The sequence below is a fragment of the Nannobrachium achirus genome, assembly GCF_963921795.1.
Source record: "Nannobrachium achirus genome assembly, chromosome: 1".
In the NCBI taxonomy this organism is placed as follows: Eukaryota; Metazoa; Chordata; class Actinopteri; order Myctophiformes; family Myctophidae; genus Nannobrachium; species Nannobrachium achirus.
In genome coordinates, this window is record NC_137810.1 from 43,350,551 (window position 1) to 43,370,859 (window position 20,309).

Sequence of the window (20,309 nt, forward strand, 5' to 3'; positions counted from 1 at the left end):
TTGGAACAACGAGGCATACCTTGGTGTCAGTCAGCGGCACAAAGACTCACTCAAGCCATTCGATGGCAGACAAATAGCAGATCCAGGATGGCAAACAACTGTCCTGTGATGCCAACAATCTGAACAGGCTGGTGATGGGAGGCTGGCTCTGTAGTTGGAGTGTAACTGGACAATCTGGAGGTGGTTGCAGAAGGGGATGAGGAGGCTGTGCATTGAAACATTAAGACACAGATAATTGAGAGCAAAAGAAACACATTTCTTTCTAAAACTTAAAGGACATACTTGTTGCTGTCAGGCAGAAACCTCTCCATAATATATATTTTTAGTTTTTTCGTAAATGAATGCCTTACTTGATCATACTACATCAGCGCCACACAAAACCATCAAAATCTGCAAGCTCGAGGTGCGTCTCGAATCAGGTCTCGAAATGCGTCTCGAAACTTGTCTCGAAGCTTGTAGATCTGCTATTTTCAGAGCGCACCACCGAGCACAACCAAACCTAAAATGACTTGTCTTTTAGTTCTACTGGATCTCTTCTCCACTAGTCCAACATTTTAGTTTTTATTTGTTGACAAAATGTAGTCATAGTTTCAGTCATCATACCAGCGAAAAAAGCGGCCGCGGACGCAAACGGCCGGTCGCGGACGCGTCCATTAATGCAGCCGTGGCCGTGGACGCAAACGGCCGGCCGCGGACGCGGAAATCAGCGGCTGTCTCTCCATCATACAGTAGCTTTCTATTCAGTTTTCGTCAGTGAAAAAAGGTGGTCGACAAACCTTTTTCGACCAAATCAACATTGATTTCTACCACTGACATCACCACAGCATCCCCATGATGTCCTGTCAGTTTTGTCTGGTCCTCCGACTACAGCATGCAATGACTGCAAACCATGTGCTGAGTGAGACAAGTATTCACAACCTGTATCCAATCATACACAAATGCACCTATAACAGTTCACATACGGCACACAGGCCACATGTAACCATACTCTGGTTTATAATCATAGTTTATTTAGTAATGAACCGATGCTCTTGCTATCAGCTGGTTGTCGATGTTTCAAGCCACATTTGTAGCTTCAATACAGAAAATGGAATGACAAAACATCACAACGTGTACACAAAAAAAGACGTTTGTTTCTCGTTTGCACAAATGATTCATTCAACGTGGCCTGGAGAGGCACAGAATAAATTGGATGAGGGCTGGCACATGGCGAACGGTGTTGCCATGTCCGCTTATTATAAGCCACTCTGGCCTTGTTTTCCTTGCAGTTGCAGTTTTTTTTTGGGCTTGTTTCTACAGTATACCATTGTTGCTTATTTGGGCTTCCAAATGGTTTGGTTTAAATGCTATAGGCTATTAGCTCATTTTGCTGGGGACCCCCTGTGTGTAGGATCAAGTACTGTGTTCGGCTGCGTAGGTAGGTAGCCGTGTGTGTTTAAGCCCGTAGCCAATCAGGGACCAGCATTTCTGGTAACGTCATCATTCACAGCCAATGAGGGACCAGCATTACTGGTGAAGCCCACATAAATACGAAAACTTCATGGTATGCTATGCTAGCGCACAAGTAGGCCATGTACAGTATGACCTGGCTACTTGTGCACAAGCAGCAAGTTGGCACCTCGACAGAGTGCAGTTCTAGTTATTAGCCTCTTTTAAGGGTTTGTTTTCATATACAGCTAGCTAGTGTGTCAGTCAAACAGCAGGTCCTCATCCATGCCCTCCGTTAGCATGTTGGCAGGCTCAGCAATGGGACCCAGTGCAGCCAGCCGAGCAGCAACCTCCGTCTCTGTCCTCTCTCTCAGCTGCTTCTTCTTCCCCTGGATCTTCTTCAGCCTGTAGAAGTCCTCTCGTTCCCTCTCGTCCATCTCCGTCACGATGTAGCTGAGGGTGCGCTCGATGCGAGGCAGGAGCACATGCTCAATGGCGTTCACACGACGATTGGTAGTCTTTATGGCTTCATCCAGAGAGAGGAACGATGTCTGCAAGGAGGCCAACTCCACCAGCAGCTCAAGAGCTTTGGCATGGCTTCTTTTGGATCTGGAGATCTGCTCTCCTCCTCTAGCCAGACCGGTTAGCTGGTAGTTGTCGCCGCCGTCCTGGTAGAGCTCAAACACGGGTAAGTTGACACCCGCCACGTTGTCCTTCTTGGCTCTGACTTTCACCTGGGCCTTGTTCACATTCTGGAGCACAGTGGCGCTGAAGTCCCCCGCTGCGAATTTGGCTTCGGCTAAAGAGAAGGCGGCTTCGCTCGTCACCTCTCCCATCAGGCTCTTGGCTTCAATCATTTTGCGTAGGACGGTGCGGAAGCGCATGGAGAGAGCATCTGCTTTCTTCTTGAGCAGGTTATGACCAGTCTGGGCACCTTTCAGTCTGGCTTTCATGGTGGTCTGTGCCATTCTAGATGGGAATATGTTGATCCTGTCCTTTCCTGACATTTTGTCTACCTATACTTCGCCAGCTGGTTCCCCTGTAAATAATTAGATTAGAAAGACGAATTGCACTAGGGTCTGATTTACACTGCAGCCAAATCCAGCCTGAATCAGATCTGTGTCACTTCCAGATTGGTATATGATTGGTTTAAATGGTCACATGGTCATATGAAACCAATCATATGCCAATCTGGATGTGACACAGATCTGATTCAGGCTGGATTTGGCTGCAGTGTAAATCAGGCCAGTGACTCTTGCCCAAATATGGAGATCCATCACCGTCAATATGATGTCATATTACTGCCTGGACTCCCAAGTACACTGATATAGGTTAAGGCACTAAGTACTCTGACAACAGGTACTGAAGTAAATGGTAAATGATGCATTTATAAAGCACTTTTTATCCAAAATGCTCTACATAGAGCATATCGGGAGCAATTAGGGGTTCAGCGTCTTGCTCAAGGACACTTCAACACTAACTCTGGGGGAGCCCGGGATCCAACTGGGAACCTCACAGTTCCCATCCGGCCACTCTACCCCTGAGCCACTGCCACCCGACGTCATGCTGATTGGTTGAAACATGCGCTTATATGGAGATCCCCTGCATATGCATGTCTGTCATAGCTGATTGGTTGAAATGCCCATATATGGACATCCCTGAATCTCTCAATATTATTGGTTGAAAAGGAATTGTCCATATGGAGATCCCCAAACTTTCCACACAAACATAACTTGGTGCATCATCATGACATCACACTCGTGTCATAGGCTGACCTCTAAGCCATCGGTTCTCAAAGTTGGGTCCCGGGACCCCAGGGGTCCTTGGGACAGGTCCAGGGTCTCACCAGCAAAAGTAGATTATGTCACATCACAATCATTTTAACCACTTCATTCATTTATAGGTTGGCTATTCAAAAATAGCAGATGTACAAGCCCAATAACATGTTGAACCTGTTACAACTACGAAATATCTTTATTATGTCCAAATCATTTTCTGCTATTTTTGAGCGGTGATCCTGGAAGGAGCTAAGCTCCAACATCTGGCTCTACAAGTTTGTAGATCCACTATTTTCATTACTTTCATGCAACACTCATGATGTTGAAGTAGGGCCTTAATTTACACAAAAGAACATCAAAAAAAGTTTAAATATGGAGATACAAAGCCGCCATTTCAGCCAACTTGAGGACTTGAAGCAGTCTACAGAAACACCCGTTTCAGATGTTATCATGAAATACGATGGCCAGTTTAGGTTTAGGCATAGTTTTACAGAGGTTAGGGTTAGGGTTTGGGTTAGGTTTAGGCATAAGACACACGTTGTCAAAGATAAAAACACAAAAAAGGGGGTTTGGTCAGCTGATGGGTAGCTCAGTGAGTTGAGTAATGTGGCTGCGATCAATACGGTCCGGGTTCGTCTCCCGTGGAGGGGAGATAAATATTCGAGTTAAAATGCGTCGGTGCATGCGCACTAACACTCTGCCATCTCAGTCGGCAGAGCATGGCCATCCTGGCCCATTTCAATGGGCTGATCACAAGTGATAAGTGCCCATAGGATGAGATGATAACGGCAGAAACGGTTGGAAGAAAAACAAAAACAAATGAAATTGTATCATGTTTTAGTCTGGCCTAAGATAACATCCCTTGCTTCATTTATCTTTACTGCCAGGTAAGGAGATCCGCCTCTATCTGGGTGATTTAGGACCATAACTCTTCTGTGGGCAGCTCTTATCATATTCCCGTTGGCTGTGGCCTTGATACCTAAAACCAGTGCAGCTTCTCTCTTGGTCATTTTGGCTTCAAATCCACCTTTATAGCAGTATTGTCCTCCAAAATCCGTTTTGGTCCAGTTGTGGACCACCTTTTTCACCTGGGGTGCCATGTGTTTTACAGTCCTCATCACATAGCGGCCTGTGAACCCTACCGCTGCCAGCAGCAGTCCCACGGCAGCCACTGAACCGGACATGTTTATGTCACGTCTTTACCTCTGTCACCTTTCTAACCTCACTTTATCACCATTCACCCCTCTGTCTGTCATCACCGTGACATCAGAAATGATGTCACGGTGATGACGTTAGATGTCATCGTACAAAGGGCGTCCCTAGTGCGGCTATACTCCGCCTCATGTCACTGACTGAAGACTCCTCCCTCTTTACAGTAAAGGCCTTTGTACACAGGGTCCGATTCCCCGCACTGAAAGACCGAACAATAAATGAACACATGGTGTCTCTATGACCTCATGCACACCGGGTCAGAATTTGTCCACATTCTGACAATATGGTGCGTTTTTTCTGCCAGAAAATCCAACCCTCTGTCCAAAGGCCTGAAGTCCTTCAGATCAGTGGTTCTCAACCTTTTCAGGCCACAACCAAATAAATCGTAATCATATTTTAACTGGGGACCCCCCACCCTGACGAGCACTTGGAGTTGAGGCATTACAGTTTGTATAACATGGTTCTATTGTGAAAATAGCAGATCTATGATCGTTGCGAGGCGCTGTGAGCATGTAGATCGTCTATTTTTGTCATTTTGTCACTTTAGAAATGTGCAGATACCCTCTATTCTCTTAAACTTTATTTTGGTTTGTTTACTGTTGCGAGAGAAAACAATGTTGCGAGAGAAAACAATGTTGCACATAAAGTTAATCATCTGGAGACTCCTGGGGGTCCTGAACCACAGGGTTGAGAACCACTGCTTTAGATCAGGGGTGTTTTTTTCAAAGGATGCCACATTATAAATAATTTAAAACACCAATAAGGGCCAATAATCTCCTGACAAAATGTACTTTCGGTCGGACCATAGCAAAGTCACATAGGCCTACATTTGCATCACAATTTCAATATTTTATTTAAAGTTATACTATGTAACTTTTTTTATAAAACATATCTTAAAATTGTCCTAACTATTAAATCGCTAAAGTTTTAGAACCCCCACTCCGTTAATTTCAGCCCCAAAAGCCTTTTCTTTATATGTTTTCTACTTAGCCGTGACAGGGGCGGGATTTCGCAGCAAAATGACGTCATCTGCATCATCCGTATACGTTGTGTATACGTTGGCCAATCACATTGCAGATCATACACACGTGATACACTACCGGCCAATCACAGTGCATCTTGCGTCTCTGCAGGAAATAGCTTGCTTCAACAGCTTTGTTTACGCTGGTCTAGAAGTCTAGCCTGTAACTCCCCAACGCCGGTCCGCAGAGGGACACGAGATGCGTGGCGAGGCGGGAGAGGCGGACGCGGGGGTCTGAAGGCCCGGTCCGCGGCGAAAAACGGCCGAAAAAAGCAGACGCGACCGCGGTTTGCTATAACGCTACTGACCACTAGTTGAGCAACTTACACAGTATAGCTTTAACTATCATCATCAATATGTAATAGCAAAGCCAATGTCAGGTGTGTGCTCTGAACAAAACACATATAACTCACATTACCAAATGTAACCAATTGTGCAAGGTAAAAATACAGCAAAATAGCCTTTCTTTCACCCCTTCAGAATGAGACAACAGAGAACAAGGAATCCTGACAAATTATTCTATAAAATATTCTTGTTTGACGGTGCTGGAGGGCCATTTCTAATAACATTTTGGAATTAAGTCGTTAAAAATGTGTCCTCTGGCCATATTTTCTGAATTTCTGATCTTTTTGATCCAAGCTAAACTTTCCATAACTATCAAGATGATGACTCCGGTGCAAAGGAAGGATCTCAGTGACATCGCTCAGAGAGTGGTGGCTCCAGGGAATGGCATCCTGGCGGCAGATGAATCCACGGGCACCATGGGCAAACGCCTGCCATTTCCGTGACCTCCTCTTCTCTGTCGACCCCTCCATCTCCGAAAGTGTGGGAGATTAAAGCAAAAATGTAGAAAAAATAAATAAATAACTCTACATCAGCATTTATGTTGTTCTTTTCTAAAGTAACCACCCAAAGTCGCTTTATTGCATGGGGGAAAGAAAAGAAAAACAACTTTATTAGGAAAAACAAAACAATAAAAATGTATGTTCAAGGCTAAATTCACTAGAAATAGTAAATCAAGAGGGTTGAGAACGTCATCCTCTTCCACGAGACTCTCTACGAGAAGTCTGAAACAGGCGTTCTCTTCCCCGAGGTCATAAAGGAAAAAGGCATCGCCGTTGGCATTAAGGTGGGCAAAGGCAGAGTTGCTCTGAACAGAACAGACGCTGAGTCCACCGTGCAAGGCCTCTCGGAGTGCTGTACTGTGTACAAGAAGGACGGTTGTGACTTTGCCAAGTGGCGGTGAGTCCTCAAGATCTCAGATACAGTAGTTGCAGGCCTGGTGCCCGTCCTGGAGCCCGAGATCCTGCATGAAGAAGACCACGACCTGCCGTGCTGCCAGTACGCCATGGAGAAGTTCTGGCCGCGGTGTACAAGGCTCTGACCGACCGTCACGTCTTAACTGGAGGGAATCCAACATGGTGACCGTCGGACAGTCCTGCAACAGGAAGTACACCCCGCTGGAGGTCGCCCTGAGGCGCGCCGTTCCTGCCGCGGTCCCTGGCGTCTGCTTCCTGTCCGGACGGAGACCATTGTGAGGAAGAGGCCTCTCTGAATCTGAACGCCATCAACCAGGTCCCTCTCCACTGTCCCTGGAAATTGACCTTCTCTTTTGGCCGTGCGCTCCAGGCCTCTGCCCTCGCTGCCTGGCAAGGAGAGATGCCAACAAGGAGGTTACATGGAAGGCTTTCTGTAGCAGGGCTAAGATCAATGGCCTGGCCGCCACAGGGAAGTACTTTTAACACTACTGGCAAAGCGGGCCAATTCTCCAAACAGTCCCTCTATAAAGCCAGCTACAGTATAATGTCTATTAATTACTGTGAACATTAAAGCAAAAATGTAGAAACAAACAAAAAAAACTAACTCTAGACCCCAGTATAGGGATACAAGGTTAAAGAGATTAATAATAATACATAAGCATTTATGTTGTTCTTTTCTAAAGTAACCACCCAAAGTCGCTTTATTGCATGGGGGAAAGAAAAGAAAAAACACTTTATTAGGAAAAACAAAACATAAAAATGTATGTTCAAGGCTAAATTCACTAGAAATAGTAAATCAAGAGGGTTGAGAACGTTAGCTGCGGAAAGACATATTGAAGAGGTGGTTTTTGAGGACCGTTTTGAAGGAAGGGAGGGAGGGGGGGGATCTTTGTGTGTTCGTGCCAAAGGGAAGAGGCAGCAACAGAAAAAGCCCTGTTCGGCGCTTGCCTACTGGAGCCAGGTTGTTGAGTGCCTTGTAGGTGATTTTAAATGTTTATTTATACATAGATGAGGTCCCATTGAGATACAAGATCTCTTTTACGAGGGAACCCAATTTTTTAATTCTTTAAGAGGAAGGTGAGTGTTGGTCATGGCGGACTGGTGTGATATGGTCTCTGGAGCGGGTATACTGCTTGGTGAGCAGGTGAAGTCAGAAAATATTGGAGTTTATAGCGAGGACTTTGGAGGTGGATCAGTGTTTACTTTTTTCATTTCAAAGCCCCTCAGTTTGATAGGCTTCAGACTCCCATGACATACAATTGTCTGGACTAGGACCCTGATCTACAATATAAAATCCTAACTCCACGAGTGTACAAATGGAGCCATGTGCCCAATTGGTTCCATTTGTGCACATTTGTGGGCTGTTCACACTAAGCACTATAAGATAACTATATCTGTATCGTTCACCATTGTATTTTTTAGTGGGTATGAACTCTACCATCCACTTGACTTGTTTTTATAGTTACAGTAGTTATAGTTATATAGCTATAGTGCTCAGTGTGAACGGGTCCCGGCCCGGGACCCCACTTTGAGAACCACTGCGGTGGAGGATGCTATTATAGTAATAAAGCCGGGACATAATGAATGCGTGGAGATGTTCATGTCCAGACATTACGGAGGATAGGTTGAATACGATGAATTCAATGGAGGAGGTGAGTGAGGAAAAGAGGGAGGGGGGAGGATTTGGGAAAAAGAGAGGTGGTTGAGGAGGAGATTGCCAGTTCAGAGTGTATTATGTCGATTTTGATTGAAAAAAAAAAAGAAAACTCATTTTGCTTTTAGTGAATGGAGTGGTGATGGTTTCCATTGGTTAGAGGAATTTGCTGATGGTGGAGAAAAACTGAGTGGAATTTGTTCCTTACGGATGCCGTAACCGTGTTGTAGTTTACTGAGGATGTATAGATATGTTTTATTTTTCCAAATCCTTCTGAGACATTTTTGTATTTTAGGAGGAGTGTTGCCCCTAGTCAGTGAAGAGAGACATGAAACGGGGAGGGAGAGAGAGTTGGGGAGTGACATGCATCAAAGGTCTGCCGGGATTGATATATTAAGGTGATAGGCTGACTTTGTAATTGTCTTAATGTGGCTGTTGAGATTCATGTCCGATAGTTCATGACTACCCCAATATTTCTGGCTTGGGTTGTGCGTTTTATCATCACTGATTGAGGCTGAGCACTGCTTTTTAATTGTTCTTCCTTGGCTCAAAGAATATATACTTCAGTTTTGTCTTTTCAAATGAAGGAAATTCTGGCACATCCAATCGTTGATTTGTTCAGTGAATTTACAAAGCACATTTAGTAGAATTCAAAGTACTTTGCAAAAGTTATTTTTTAAATAGCTAAATTATTAAAGGGTTATTATTAGGGGTGTAAGGACATAGTAACTGAATCGAAAAATCGATTTTAATTTGCAATGATCTACTATATCAATATGCAAAAGCATATATCGCACCGTTTTGGTTTTGTATCGTATCGGTATCGTTTTACAATGCAGATAATCAGTATCGAATGGTTTTGCAGTGAAAATAATTAGGGAGTCTTACTGGTGTTATTATATATTTTTTTCCCTCTGGCACTCTGGGTAGCTTTTCATGATTCACAGTTTAATAAACATCCTTCTCTTTCTGACCTTGTCTGTGACCCGTGGTAGGTATAGGTCCCTGTAGAGGGCCACGTTTCTGATGTGCTCCTTCCATGTGACACCTAGTGCCATTCGTAGCATTCTTGCGTAGATGACTCAGCATAGAAAGTCAGAATTCTGAGCTGTTTGCTGCTCACAGGATTGTGTGTGAGTGTGCGTGTGTGTGTGTGGGGGGGCTTTTGTCCCATATACTGTAAGAAAGGTTGTTCCAAGGAAAAAAGGGTGGAAACCACTTGTTCTCTCTGAATGTTGTTCTCCATTATTTTCCCAATACTATGTGATTTTATTCAACAGTAGAATGAAGTATAGGGTAGACTTTATACAACAGTAGAATGAAGTGCTGTATACTGTAGTTTGCCACCCCCATCGCCAGTGCAGTCAAACTAAATAACAAAGCAGTCAGACAGCATGTTTTTCTTTGCATTGCTTATCATTTCATTGCTGTGCATGTGTTGTGCATTCATAGCCGGGCAGGTGATGGCTCTGTGTGCGCTTAACCTTCACACTCGGCAACAGCAGTCTATTCCAGACATCTCAAAACAGACCCATAGGGTTATTCATCTGGAGGCCTTGACAAGCTGAATGGCTTTAAAACCATTATTTGCTTACTCTAGCCAAAGTGTCACACTGTTGGCATACATTGGTAACCGCTAAGGCAATATTGACTCAGAATAACTGCGTGCAAAACTGCAATTTCCATTCATAACTACATTTTCTTTTTCGCCCTGAAAACGCACCGCTTTATTTAAGAGACCCTATTTTGTGACAGACTCCAGTTCCCACACTACTGAAAACATAATGGGTTTCATTGCGCCTGAATAATTTTCAATAAACCTCATCCTGCCATCCTTGTTGCACGGCCGGTCACATCTGCCAGAGTCTCGTATATGGCGCGCCTCCATCTTGCCTTGCGTGACCCTTTCTTAAAGTACAGGCTCTGAGTTTTTTTTTTCCTTTTTCCCCCCTTTCCCGGCATAAAAATAGTCCCTGCTAAATTCTACACTCCACTGCACGGGTTTTCTCTTTGTTCTCCTCCCGTCTCTTCCCCGCTAACACTAACACGTTTTTCTCACACCCGTCATTGCACATTGCACCGACAGTGTGCCAGAAATCTGCCCAAAGGTGTGTGTGTACCAACCAACCAACCAACCCAACCAACCAGCCAGCATGTCTGTTTACCACTGCTTCCAAAACTCATGCTGCAGTCACCAAGAGAAGCTCAGAGTGTGAACGCCAGGTAGAAAAGTCCTCTCATTGAGATTCCCTACGACATGAGAAACTCTGGATTATTTACTTAGGTAAAAGTAGCGATACCACAATATAAAAGATCACACCCTGTGTGAAGTGAATGACTTTTATGAGTTAATTTATGAGTTAAGGCCCTACGAAGCTTGGCCAATGCCAATGCCACATAATGACGGACATACGGGCATACAGACCCCCAGTAATACCATGGTCAGTACACCAGTTACTAGTGGTTTTGGCTCTTTGGGCAGGTGCCAAGAGCTTCTGGCTAAAGGAAATCATCGTCTCCATAAAGCTTGTCAACCTATGCAAGCCCAAAGTGCCCTGGGTAGATGGCTCTGTTGACTCTGAACTTGATAAAACACATGTGGAGCAAAACCAGCATTGCATTGTATTGTATTGCATTGTATTGTTTTTTTTTTTATCAAGTTCAGATTATTCTAGACCAAGTACTGAGTGCATACATTATATTAACAAAACATTTCAGACATATCAGTTTTGAATATTTCACTGCATGCATAATGTATCCTATAGATATAGGGGCGGTGGAGCACCGCTCAACAACACAATTGATAGCAACATCTCACTTCACTATAGTCGTGTTCCATGCAGTGAATCATAACGTGAATTAACTCCAGGGAATATTACACATTGATGCTGTGTTTGTAGGCCTACTTCATCTAAATCAGACTTGTGCCATGTTGTTATGCATTATGAATGAATGGGATTTTAATTAATTTGATTGGTACATTGTTCCTCCTCCGTGATATTCATCTGTCCGTATTTGATACTGATTAAGCTTTCCTCAAGAACACAATGTTTTCACAAAAGACTTGAGTGGTGGTAATTCATAAAAGCACTTAACTTGGCACTTTTTCATGACAATGAATGATTAACCACCCTCTACACTTAGTCCTTGGTTCAGACTGGCAGGCCATCCAGATTTCCTATAGAGACTGGAGTCTGATTGGTTTTATGCAGTCTGAACGACGGTTAAAAACTCAAACTTTCCTTTTCTACCCTGGATTTGAACCCGGTTTTCTGTGCAAGCCTGCTTCTTAAGGGGAATCTTGACCATCAGGTCAATATTTGTGTCAAATCCTATAGGCCTAGGTTAGACATGACCTTTGACATGACATGATCTAAATGTCTCAATAGAAGAGCAGGGAGACAAAATACAACCACCCCAATTGTATACGTTATATTGTATTAACACACTCTAGGATGAAGATGGGATACAATTACATTTTATTCATGAAAAAGTTACATATTGCCGCTTTAAGGAATGTGATTCAAATCTGATTTGCAAAAAAAATGATATTTTTTTGTTTTGTTGTTCAGGCTTGATTTAGACCACAAATCTGATTTGGGCTGCCAGTTTGAAGATAGCCTTTGTTGACCTCCAGAGTCTTCTGGTAGGTGTAGGTCCGAGACCCGACATTACCCGGGATCCGACCCGGCACCGAGCTGTGTCTGGATCCATTCACAAGAAGTGACTTAGATGCCGGGTCGGAGCCGCTACCGTATGTCTCGGGTCCCGGGTCTCTGACAGTGAGATCGTGGAGCCGAGGATGGGAAAGAGAGCACTCATATGCCTTGATGGTGAAATAAAGTTGGTTAGAACTCGGTACTGGGGCACTTATATTTATTTATATCAAAGATTGTTGATATTAACGTAACGTACGCGTTGGTTAATGGTTCACAATGGAGTTGTCATAGCGTGTTGTCACTGGTATGCTCTGCAAAGCATAATGGAAACTCCAAAGCAGATAATAAAACATGCGACAGAAAATGATGATTAGCATTGGATAGCCAAAGAAGAAGGATTAAAGAAACCATGGATTTATTTTTATTTACAAACTGTCCGCATTGACTGTAAAGGACAACGTTTCGTTTAGGTAAGAAAGAAGTCATACAACTCTTAATAATAACGTTGGCATTCGGTCATTTCGGGGCTGCAGGTTTTGTACGGGTACGGTGCTACGGTCCGACATCCATCATATTTCTAATTATAGCCGATTCCATTCGGATCGGTTCCGACATCTCTCGGTGCTGCTTGGGTATTGGATCTCATATTCCCAATAATAGGCGGGTCCATTTGGGTCCGGGTCCATTTTTCGCGGGTCCATTTGGTAAGTCAAATTGGACCTATGAAGACCTCTACCTCCAGTCATACTCACTTTTTCCTCTCAATGTGACGTGTTGCGAGCTTGTATATCAGCTATTTTTTGCAGTACAAAATGTTGGCCTCCAGAATATAGATAGATAGATGAGTACAGGGACAATGGGCTCATGTGGTTGACCGTGGATATACACACTACAGTAAGAGTGGACTCTTCAGTTTAGGAATGTCTTTCTACACACATCTTGTTTTCATCCAGCAGATCAAAGCACATCGCCACTGTCGGGCTGAAACCATGTCCAAAACTGTTTCTTTTCTGTATTCATTTTCAAAAGTATAGCAAAAGTAGCAGATCTACAAGTCCAAAACGCATTGCTTTGCTCAGCGTTCAGGTCTTCTATTCTAGAGCGCAAATTTAAAGAAAAAACACAAAAAGTTACAATATGGAGATAAAAGCCAGACAGCAACAACGTGACTCTGATGCAGCTTCACTACCTCTAGATCTGTCTATACGTTTTGAACAACAGTGGACGCTTTGCTCCCCAGAGCAGGCGTCCTACCTGACCTCAGGTCCTGAGGTCAGGACGCACGCACAGACGCACGCACGCACGCGCGTTAGCTTTGTTTGCTGGTAAGGAAGCCACTTCCGGGTTCTCTTTGAAGCTGCTGTTCTCATTCACTGCCCCAGTGGCCTCGGGAACCCAGGCTTTTCATTCTCCTTGGGCTCAAAACAAACAAACAAAAAAAGAAAAGCCTGGGCTAACATGTTGCCAAGAAGTGCGAGTCAACCGTAACCTACCAGAGTTCAGGGGGCGTCGCTCCAAATGTTGTGACGTCGGGGCATAGGGTAGGAGGAGGGGAGAGGTTGTATTCAGCCGGGAGATTTGAATCCACCCCTCTTCGCCATTTTTGGTTTTCTTCCTGCCATTTTTTGTTTTTATACTTGCATGTCTATTATAAATGTTGTGTTATTTTAATTTACTGATTGTTTGTGTAGATTGTTCTTAACTGCATATTGTGTTGTTCTTTTACCCTGCTCTGTAAAGCACTTTGTGACTATGGAAAATGTGCTATACAAATAAATTAGTTATAATTAGACCAAGCGTCTCTACCGACAGGCTACTGGCACAGTAAATACATACTGTGTGTGTGTGTGTGTGTGTGTGTGTGTGTGTGTGTGTGTGTGTGTGTGTGTGTGTGTGTGTGTGTGTGTGTGTGTGTGTGCGTGTCTCAGGTGAATGCGGTGCAGTTGTACGGGAAGTCTCACAGGGACACCCTGGTGTGTTGCAGACACCCAGCAAGCACCAAGGACTCCCCCCAAACCACCGAACCAAGGTTGTTATAGTTTTGGATTATTCGTTATATTTTAGTTTTAATTCGTTTTGACTTTTAATTTATTCATTTATTTATCATACTTTAGGTTATAATTGTCAGGTGCAGGATTCAACAAGTTTAGAGTAAAGGTGTTTGCATATTGGTGCGTTTTTTTTGGTGCGTTTTGTAAATCCGAAATCAGAAAAACAAGAAAAGAAAAAAAAAAATGTTTCAGGCCAAGGAGAGAGAGAAACCTACATGGTAAAAAAAAAGCCGACCTTGTTTCAAAAATAAATAATGAAGACAAAATAACGGGCGGCACTGTGCAAACGTGATTGAGATAACGTGAGCTCGATTCATTTTATTTACATACTGCGAAATTCTATTCGAAAAAAATAAATAAAAAAACACCAGTCTGCAAGGACCTTTAGTAGGCCTATTGTGTAATAAAAAGTACCATTAAAATATATAGGGTAACTAGAAAAACTAAACATTTTTTTGGGCATTTTGTCTATAATTTAATTTAGTTAGAAAACACTAAAACATTAGTTTTAAAAGTAATCTTTTTATTTTCTTATTATAGTTTTTATTTAGTTCAGAAATGTTTTTATTTCGTTAGTTTTCGTTAACTATAATGACCTTGCCCTGAAACCAGTGAATACCGTCCAGCGAGCACTGATGACTGCCTATCAACGGTTGACTACAACCCAGAAACCAGCACTGATGACCGCCCATCAACCGTTGACTACCACGCAGAAACCAGCTACGACCGCCCGGCGCCTGGCGACTACCAGCTTGACTCCGCCCCCCAACCTGAGTTTCAGTCCTGGCCCGGTCCCACTGTGGATGATCCACATTCACATTCACTTTATTGTCATTTATAACTTGTGCCAGCAAAGCACGCAAGTAGGGTGATGAGTGCTGTCTGTATGTGGCACCAATTAGCCAATGAGGGAGCAGCTTTGGCAAAATTAGCCAATGAGGGAGGAGGGCCTACCTTTGAACTCAACCTGTATGTATGTACCAGTATGTGTCAACATTTAGCCATGTGCATACAGACACAGGGCAAGCATATTACTCAACTAGAAAAGATGCAATTAGAAATTGCAAGTCTGGTTGCTGACGTGACTATATTCTGCAGTAAGCTAACTGTCATGTGAAGCTCGACCAATTGATTCCTTATTGATTCCCACTCCCATTGATTCCCTACTGATTCCCACTCCTATTGATTCCCTACTGATTCCCTATCCTGGGCAGATGTTTGTCTGTCTGCCAATTTCCAATGGCAGCGGAAAAGTTACCCTAGTAAATAAGGTTTCCCCAGGACTAATGTGTTGCCCTGTTGGGCACCCAACCACACTTCACCCTTTTGGACTTGAGAGGGACACGCACATTTTGTGTATCTTCCTTGTGGGATGCCAACAGTTCCCGCCTGATGTTGTGTGGGAGTCCAGACTGCTCCAGACCGTACTGAATAACCGCTAGCTTACATAACGTTTTCAGGCTAGGACTCAAGTCTAAGACATACAGGTCATCAGGTGTGTTGTTGTCTCCTCCAAAGAGGATGATACGATCTCCCACCATGCAACAGCACATCCCATGCATTGGACCCGGTCCTTTCCCCTTGGTCTCAACCTTCTTCCAGGAGAAGGTCTCTGGACTGAATTTCCACAGATCATTGAGGTTACTATCTACTGTCCCATTTACATCCCGATTGTAGCCACCGAATATGTACAGCTCTCCATTGTAGGTAAAGGCTGAATGATCACAGCGTTTTTCTGGAAGAAGCTGTGCAGGGGGTGTGTTCATCCAGCAGTTGGTCTCTGTGTCAAACACTCTGATGGTGTTGTAGTAGGAATAACACTCCGAGCCCCCAAATACAAACATCTTTGTTCCGATGATGGTGGCAGAGTGAAAAAATGAAGCAGGAGGTGTTCTTCCTTTGGTGTTAATAAAAGACCAGACCATAGTGGTGGTGTCCAACTTGTACATGTCATTAGTCCATTTAGACTTGGTGTGTCCTCCATGAATATACATGACCTTCCCCAAGGCACAGGCTGAATGGTAGGCCTTCACCTCTGGAACAGACCCTGAATCCTGGGGTTTGAACCATCTGTGGGCGTCGACATCAAATGCATAAAGCATACTGTACCAAGGATACCCTCCCCAGAGGTAGACAGTATCTTCAATCAGCACAGCTGAGTGGCCCCGGCTCCTGGGGAAAACCTCCAGGTGACATTGTCCTCTTCCAGGTGTCACTGGGGTCACCTTCTTCCAGAGCAAAGACACTGTGTTGAAGACAAAAACACCAATCTGATTCTTGCCCATCATTTTGACGTGTCCTCCAAACGAATACAGCTTGTTTCCCACAGCAACGGCAGCATGATGACAGCCTCTTTCATATAGTACGACGTCGAGATGAGTGGTCCACTGGAACATTTCACAACACCAGCAGCTATATTGTAGAATAAAGAGGATTCACTCAATGTTGCTCTGAAGAAGAATGCATGTCTATATCTGTGTCCGGTGGCTTATATGTCTGCAGTCAGTGACATCACGGTAAGTTTGACCAATCTACGAGCGCTTTTTTCGAACCGGCACGAAACTTTTGGAATCACCATATGCAGAGCTGATTGTTGACATCAGGTGTTTCGGAGGAAACTGGCGCAAGCGCTGACTCATTGTGACATCACTTCATAAAAGGCTCTGACGTCATCACGTACGCCACATGAGTCAACAAAAAATGCCATGGTTACGTATTGAATGTCATCAGTATGACTTGTTCTGATGTTCATATATGGGCTTAAATGGACACAGGCAAACATATGGCCTGTGTGTCCATATATGACATAACGTATAATGGGGCTTGCATTAAAGGGGGAACCGGCACTGTGTCTGCAACACAGTCGGAGGCACAGACAGATACAGAGATCTCCATAATGGGAATAAAGGGACACAGGCAAACAGATACAGAGATCTCCATATATGGGCATAAAATGGATGCAGACAGACAGATACAGATATCTCCATATATGAGCATAAATGAACACAAGCAAACAGATGGTCAATACGGGTCCTACAGAGATCTCCATATATGGGCATAAAATGGACGCTTAGAGACAGATATCTCTCAGAGATTGCGTTAGACCGGGAATTGCCGGATTTGACCGATTTTTTATGGCCAAGACCGAAAAATAAAATTCCTCCTGGACATCCTGACCGATTGAAAAACCAATGGTCATTTATCATTATCGCCGTCTGCTCCTCATGCGCAGGCTGCCTGCCTCTCTCTCTCTCTCTCTCTCTCTCTCTCTCTCTCTCTCTCTCTCTCTCTCTCTCTCTCTCGCTCTTTCTCTCTCTCTCTCTCTCTCTCTCTCTCTCTCTCTCTCTCTCTCTCTCTCTCGCTCGCTCGCCCGCGCGCTCCCCCGTTCTCTCTCTCTCTCTTTCTCTCTCTCGCTCGCTCATTTCAGTGTCAGTTTGCGATGCACGCACAGCATGTAAAGCCATGGGAATTAAGGAATGCACGCACGGTCAGCAATCAACCCATAAACAAACATTATACACTTGATTGAAGTTATGAGGAGAGGAGATGGAGTGGAGACAGTAGGAAGAACAACGCCTTTTCAACTCTCCCAAAGTTGCATAACATGGACGCACTGTCACCACTCGACAGTGAGTATTGGATTAATTGCTGGCCAGATGAATATCAACCTTTTCATTATTCTGAAGTCAAGACATGGTATTGTATTGTTGGCATGAAACATGATGCAACAGAAAGACGTTGTTGTGAAAGCAGTGTGCGTGTGCCACATGCAGACAGCCTGCGCGAACAGCGCGATTAGTCCAATATAATTAATTCCCTTATGCAAGATTGAAGCGTTTTTTTCTTTTTAGCCTATACTTTTTCATTCAATTCGTTTTCAGTCCCAACTATGCAGTAGGCCTAATACTTTAACTGTTGCTATTGGCTGTTTGTGCACCTGCTTGTAATGTATGCATTAAAATGATTATGTCCGGTATATTCTTCAGATGTCCGGTAAATTTTAATCATGCCGGTCACGGTGACCGGCAGTTAAAAATCCTAGCGCAATCACTGATCTCCATATATGGGCATAAATGGACACACACAAACAGATGGTCAAAATGGATCCTATGACAACAGACAGATACAGAGATCTCCATATATGGGCATAAAATGGATGCAGACAGACAGATACAGATATCTCCATATATGAGCATAATTGGACACAGGCAAACAGATGGTCAATACGGGTCCTACAGAGATCTCCATATATGGGCATAAAATGGACGCTTAGAGACAGATATCTCCATATATGGGCATGAATGGACACAGGCAAACAGATGGTCAAAACGGGTCCTACAGAGATCTCCATATATGGGCATAAAATGAACGTAGACAGACAGATATCTCCATATACAGTATGGGCATAAATGGACACACGCAAACAGATGGTCAAAACGGATCCTATGACAACATATAATGGGGTTTGCATTAAAGGGCGGGGCATTCATTCCCTATTTACATTGTTCCCCAGTTGGCCAGTTCGCCGGCTAGACGCTTCTAGTTTCTAATAATAGCCCTCCATTTGGCTCGGTATCGGATCTCATATTCCCAATAATAGAAATCCAGCAGATCAAAGCACATCGCCACTGTCGGGCTGAAACCATGTCCAAAACTGTTTCTTTTCTGTATTCATTTTCAAAAGTATAGCAAAAGTAGCAGATCTACAAGTTCAAAACGCATTGCTTTGCTCAGCGTTCAGGTCTTCCATTCTAGAGCGCTAATTTAAAGAAAAAACAAAAAGTTACAATATGGAGATAAAAGCCAGACAGCAACAACGTGACTCTGATGCAGCTTCACTACCTCTAGATCTGTCTTTACGTTTTGAACAACAGTGGACGCTTTGCTCCCCAGAGCAGGCGTCCTACCTGACCTCAGGTCCTGAGGTCAGGACGCACGCACGGACGCACGCACGTGCACGCACGTGCACGCACGCATGCACGCACGTTAGCTTTGTTTGCTGGTAAGGAAGCCACTTCCGGGTTCTCTTTGAAACTGCTGTTCCTATTAACTCATTCACTGCCCCAGTGGCCTCGCCTCGGGAACCCAGGATATGAATTCTCCTTGGGCTCAAAACAAACAAACAAAAAAAGAAAAGCCTCGGCTAACGTGTTGCCAAGAAGTGCGAGTCAACCGTAACCTACCAGAGTTCAGGGGGCGTCGCTCCAAATGTTGTGACGTCGGGGCATAGGGTAGGAGGAGGGGAGAGGTTGTATTCAGCCGGGAGATTTGAATCTACCCCTCTTCGCCATTTCTTTGTTTTCTTCCTGCCATTTTTTGTTTTTATACTTGCATGTCTATTTTCCATTTTTGTGTTATTTTTATTCACTGATTGTTTGTGTAGATTGTTCTAAAATGCATATTGTGTTGTTCTTTTACCCTGCTCTGTAAAGCACTTTGTGACTATGTCTGGAAAATGTGCTATGCAAATAAATGAGTTATCATTAGACCAAATTCAGCACCTCTACCGACAGGCTACTTGCCCAGTAAATACATACTGTACATAATGTGTGTGTGCGTGTGCGTCTCAGGTGAATGCGGTGCAGTTGTACGGAAGTCTCGCAGGGAGGCGGTTGGCTTTCTGAGGGAGGTCCCTCCCGCCTTCACCTTGGTGTGTTGCAGACAGCCAGCAAGCACCAAGGACTCCCCAGCACCCGCTGACTACCACCCAGCACCCGCTGAATACCACCTTGAAACCACTGACCTACCACCGAACCAAGGTTATTATAGTTTTGCATTATTCGTTATATTTTTGTTTTAGTTTGTTTTAGGGTAGCTCAGTCGGTAGAGCTCTCGCCTTTGTACCGCAAGGTTATGGGTTCGATGGGCACCGCCAACTCAGCGTATGAGTAGCACGGCTTGATTGATTGATTGATTGATTGAAGACTTTATTAGAAGTTTGCATAGGAAAAGGAACAGTTTCATGACGGTACAGTTCACTGGTACAAGGTCTACTAAAAGGAGATCCATGAAAAGACTAAGCTTATTTCCACTGGAAACCATTGAAGTATCTCATATAACATTGAATGACAGACAAATAGAACACAGTACTATGTAGTAGATATGTAAAGAAAAACAAAAAAGAAAACAGTAAGTCTAAACAAACAGTATATACAAAGAAGGGGCAGGGGAGGGTAGGGTTGGGCTAGGTTCATTTTTTTACCAGTTGCGAACGGCTGCTGCCTGTAAGTGGCAAGTCGTGCGGCAA

At 44.0% G+C, this 20,309-nt stretch overlaps 1 protein-coding gene and 1 pseudogene across 2 annotated transcripts; one reads left to right on the plus strand and one right to left on the minus strand.

Moving 5' to 3' along the window:
* Nucleotides 1-1,688: 1,688 nt before the first annotated feature.
* Nucleotides 1,689-2,435, minus strand: LOC308288017 (V-type proton ATPase subunit D-like; the record flags this gene model as incomplete). The annotated part of the gene is made up of 1 exon (XM_080729363.1): nucleotides 1,689-2,435. One exon carries the CDS (start codon nucleotides 2,433-2,435, stop codon nucleotides 1,689-1,691), a length of 747 nt encoding a protein of 248 aa, XP_080585489.1.
* A 3,666-nt stretch (nucleotides 2,436-6,101) lies between these two features.
* On the plus strand, nucleotides 6,102-16,336 carry LOC308288029 (fructose-bisphosphate aldolase B-like; annotated as a pseudogene). Its single transcript has 3 exons — nucleotides 6,102-6,264; nucleotides 6,464-7,237; nucleotides 16,272-16,336. The product of its transcript is annotated as a fructose-bisphosphate aldolase B-like (transcript).
* The last annotated feature ends 3,973 nt before the right edge of the window (nucleotides 16,337-20,309 follow it).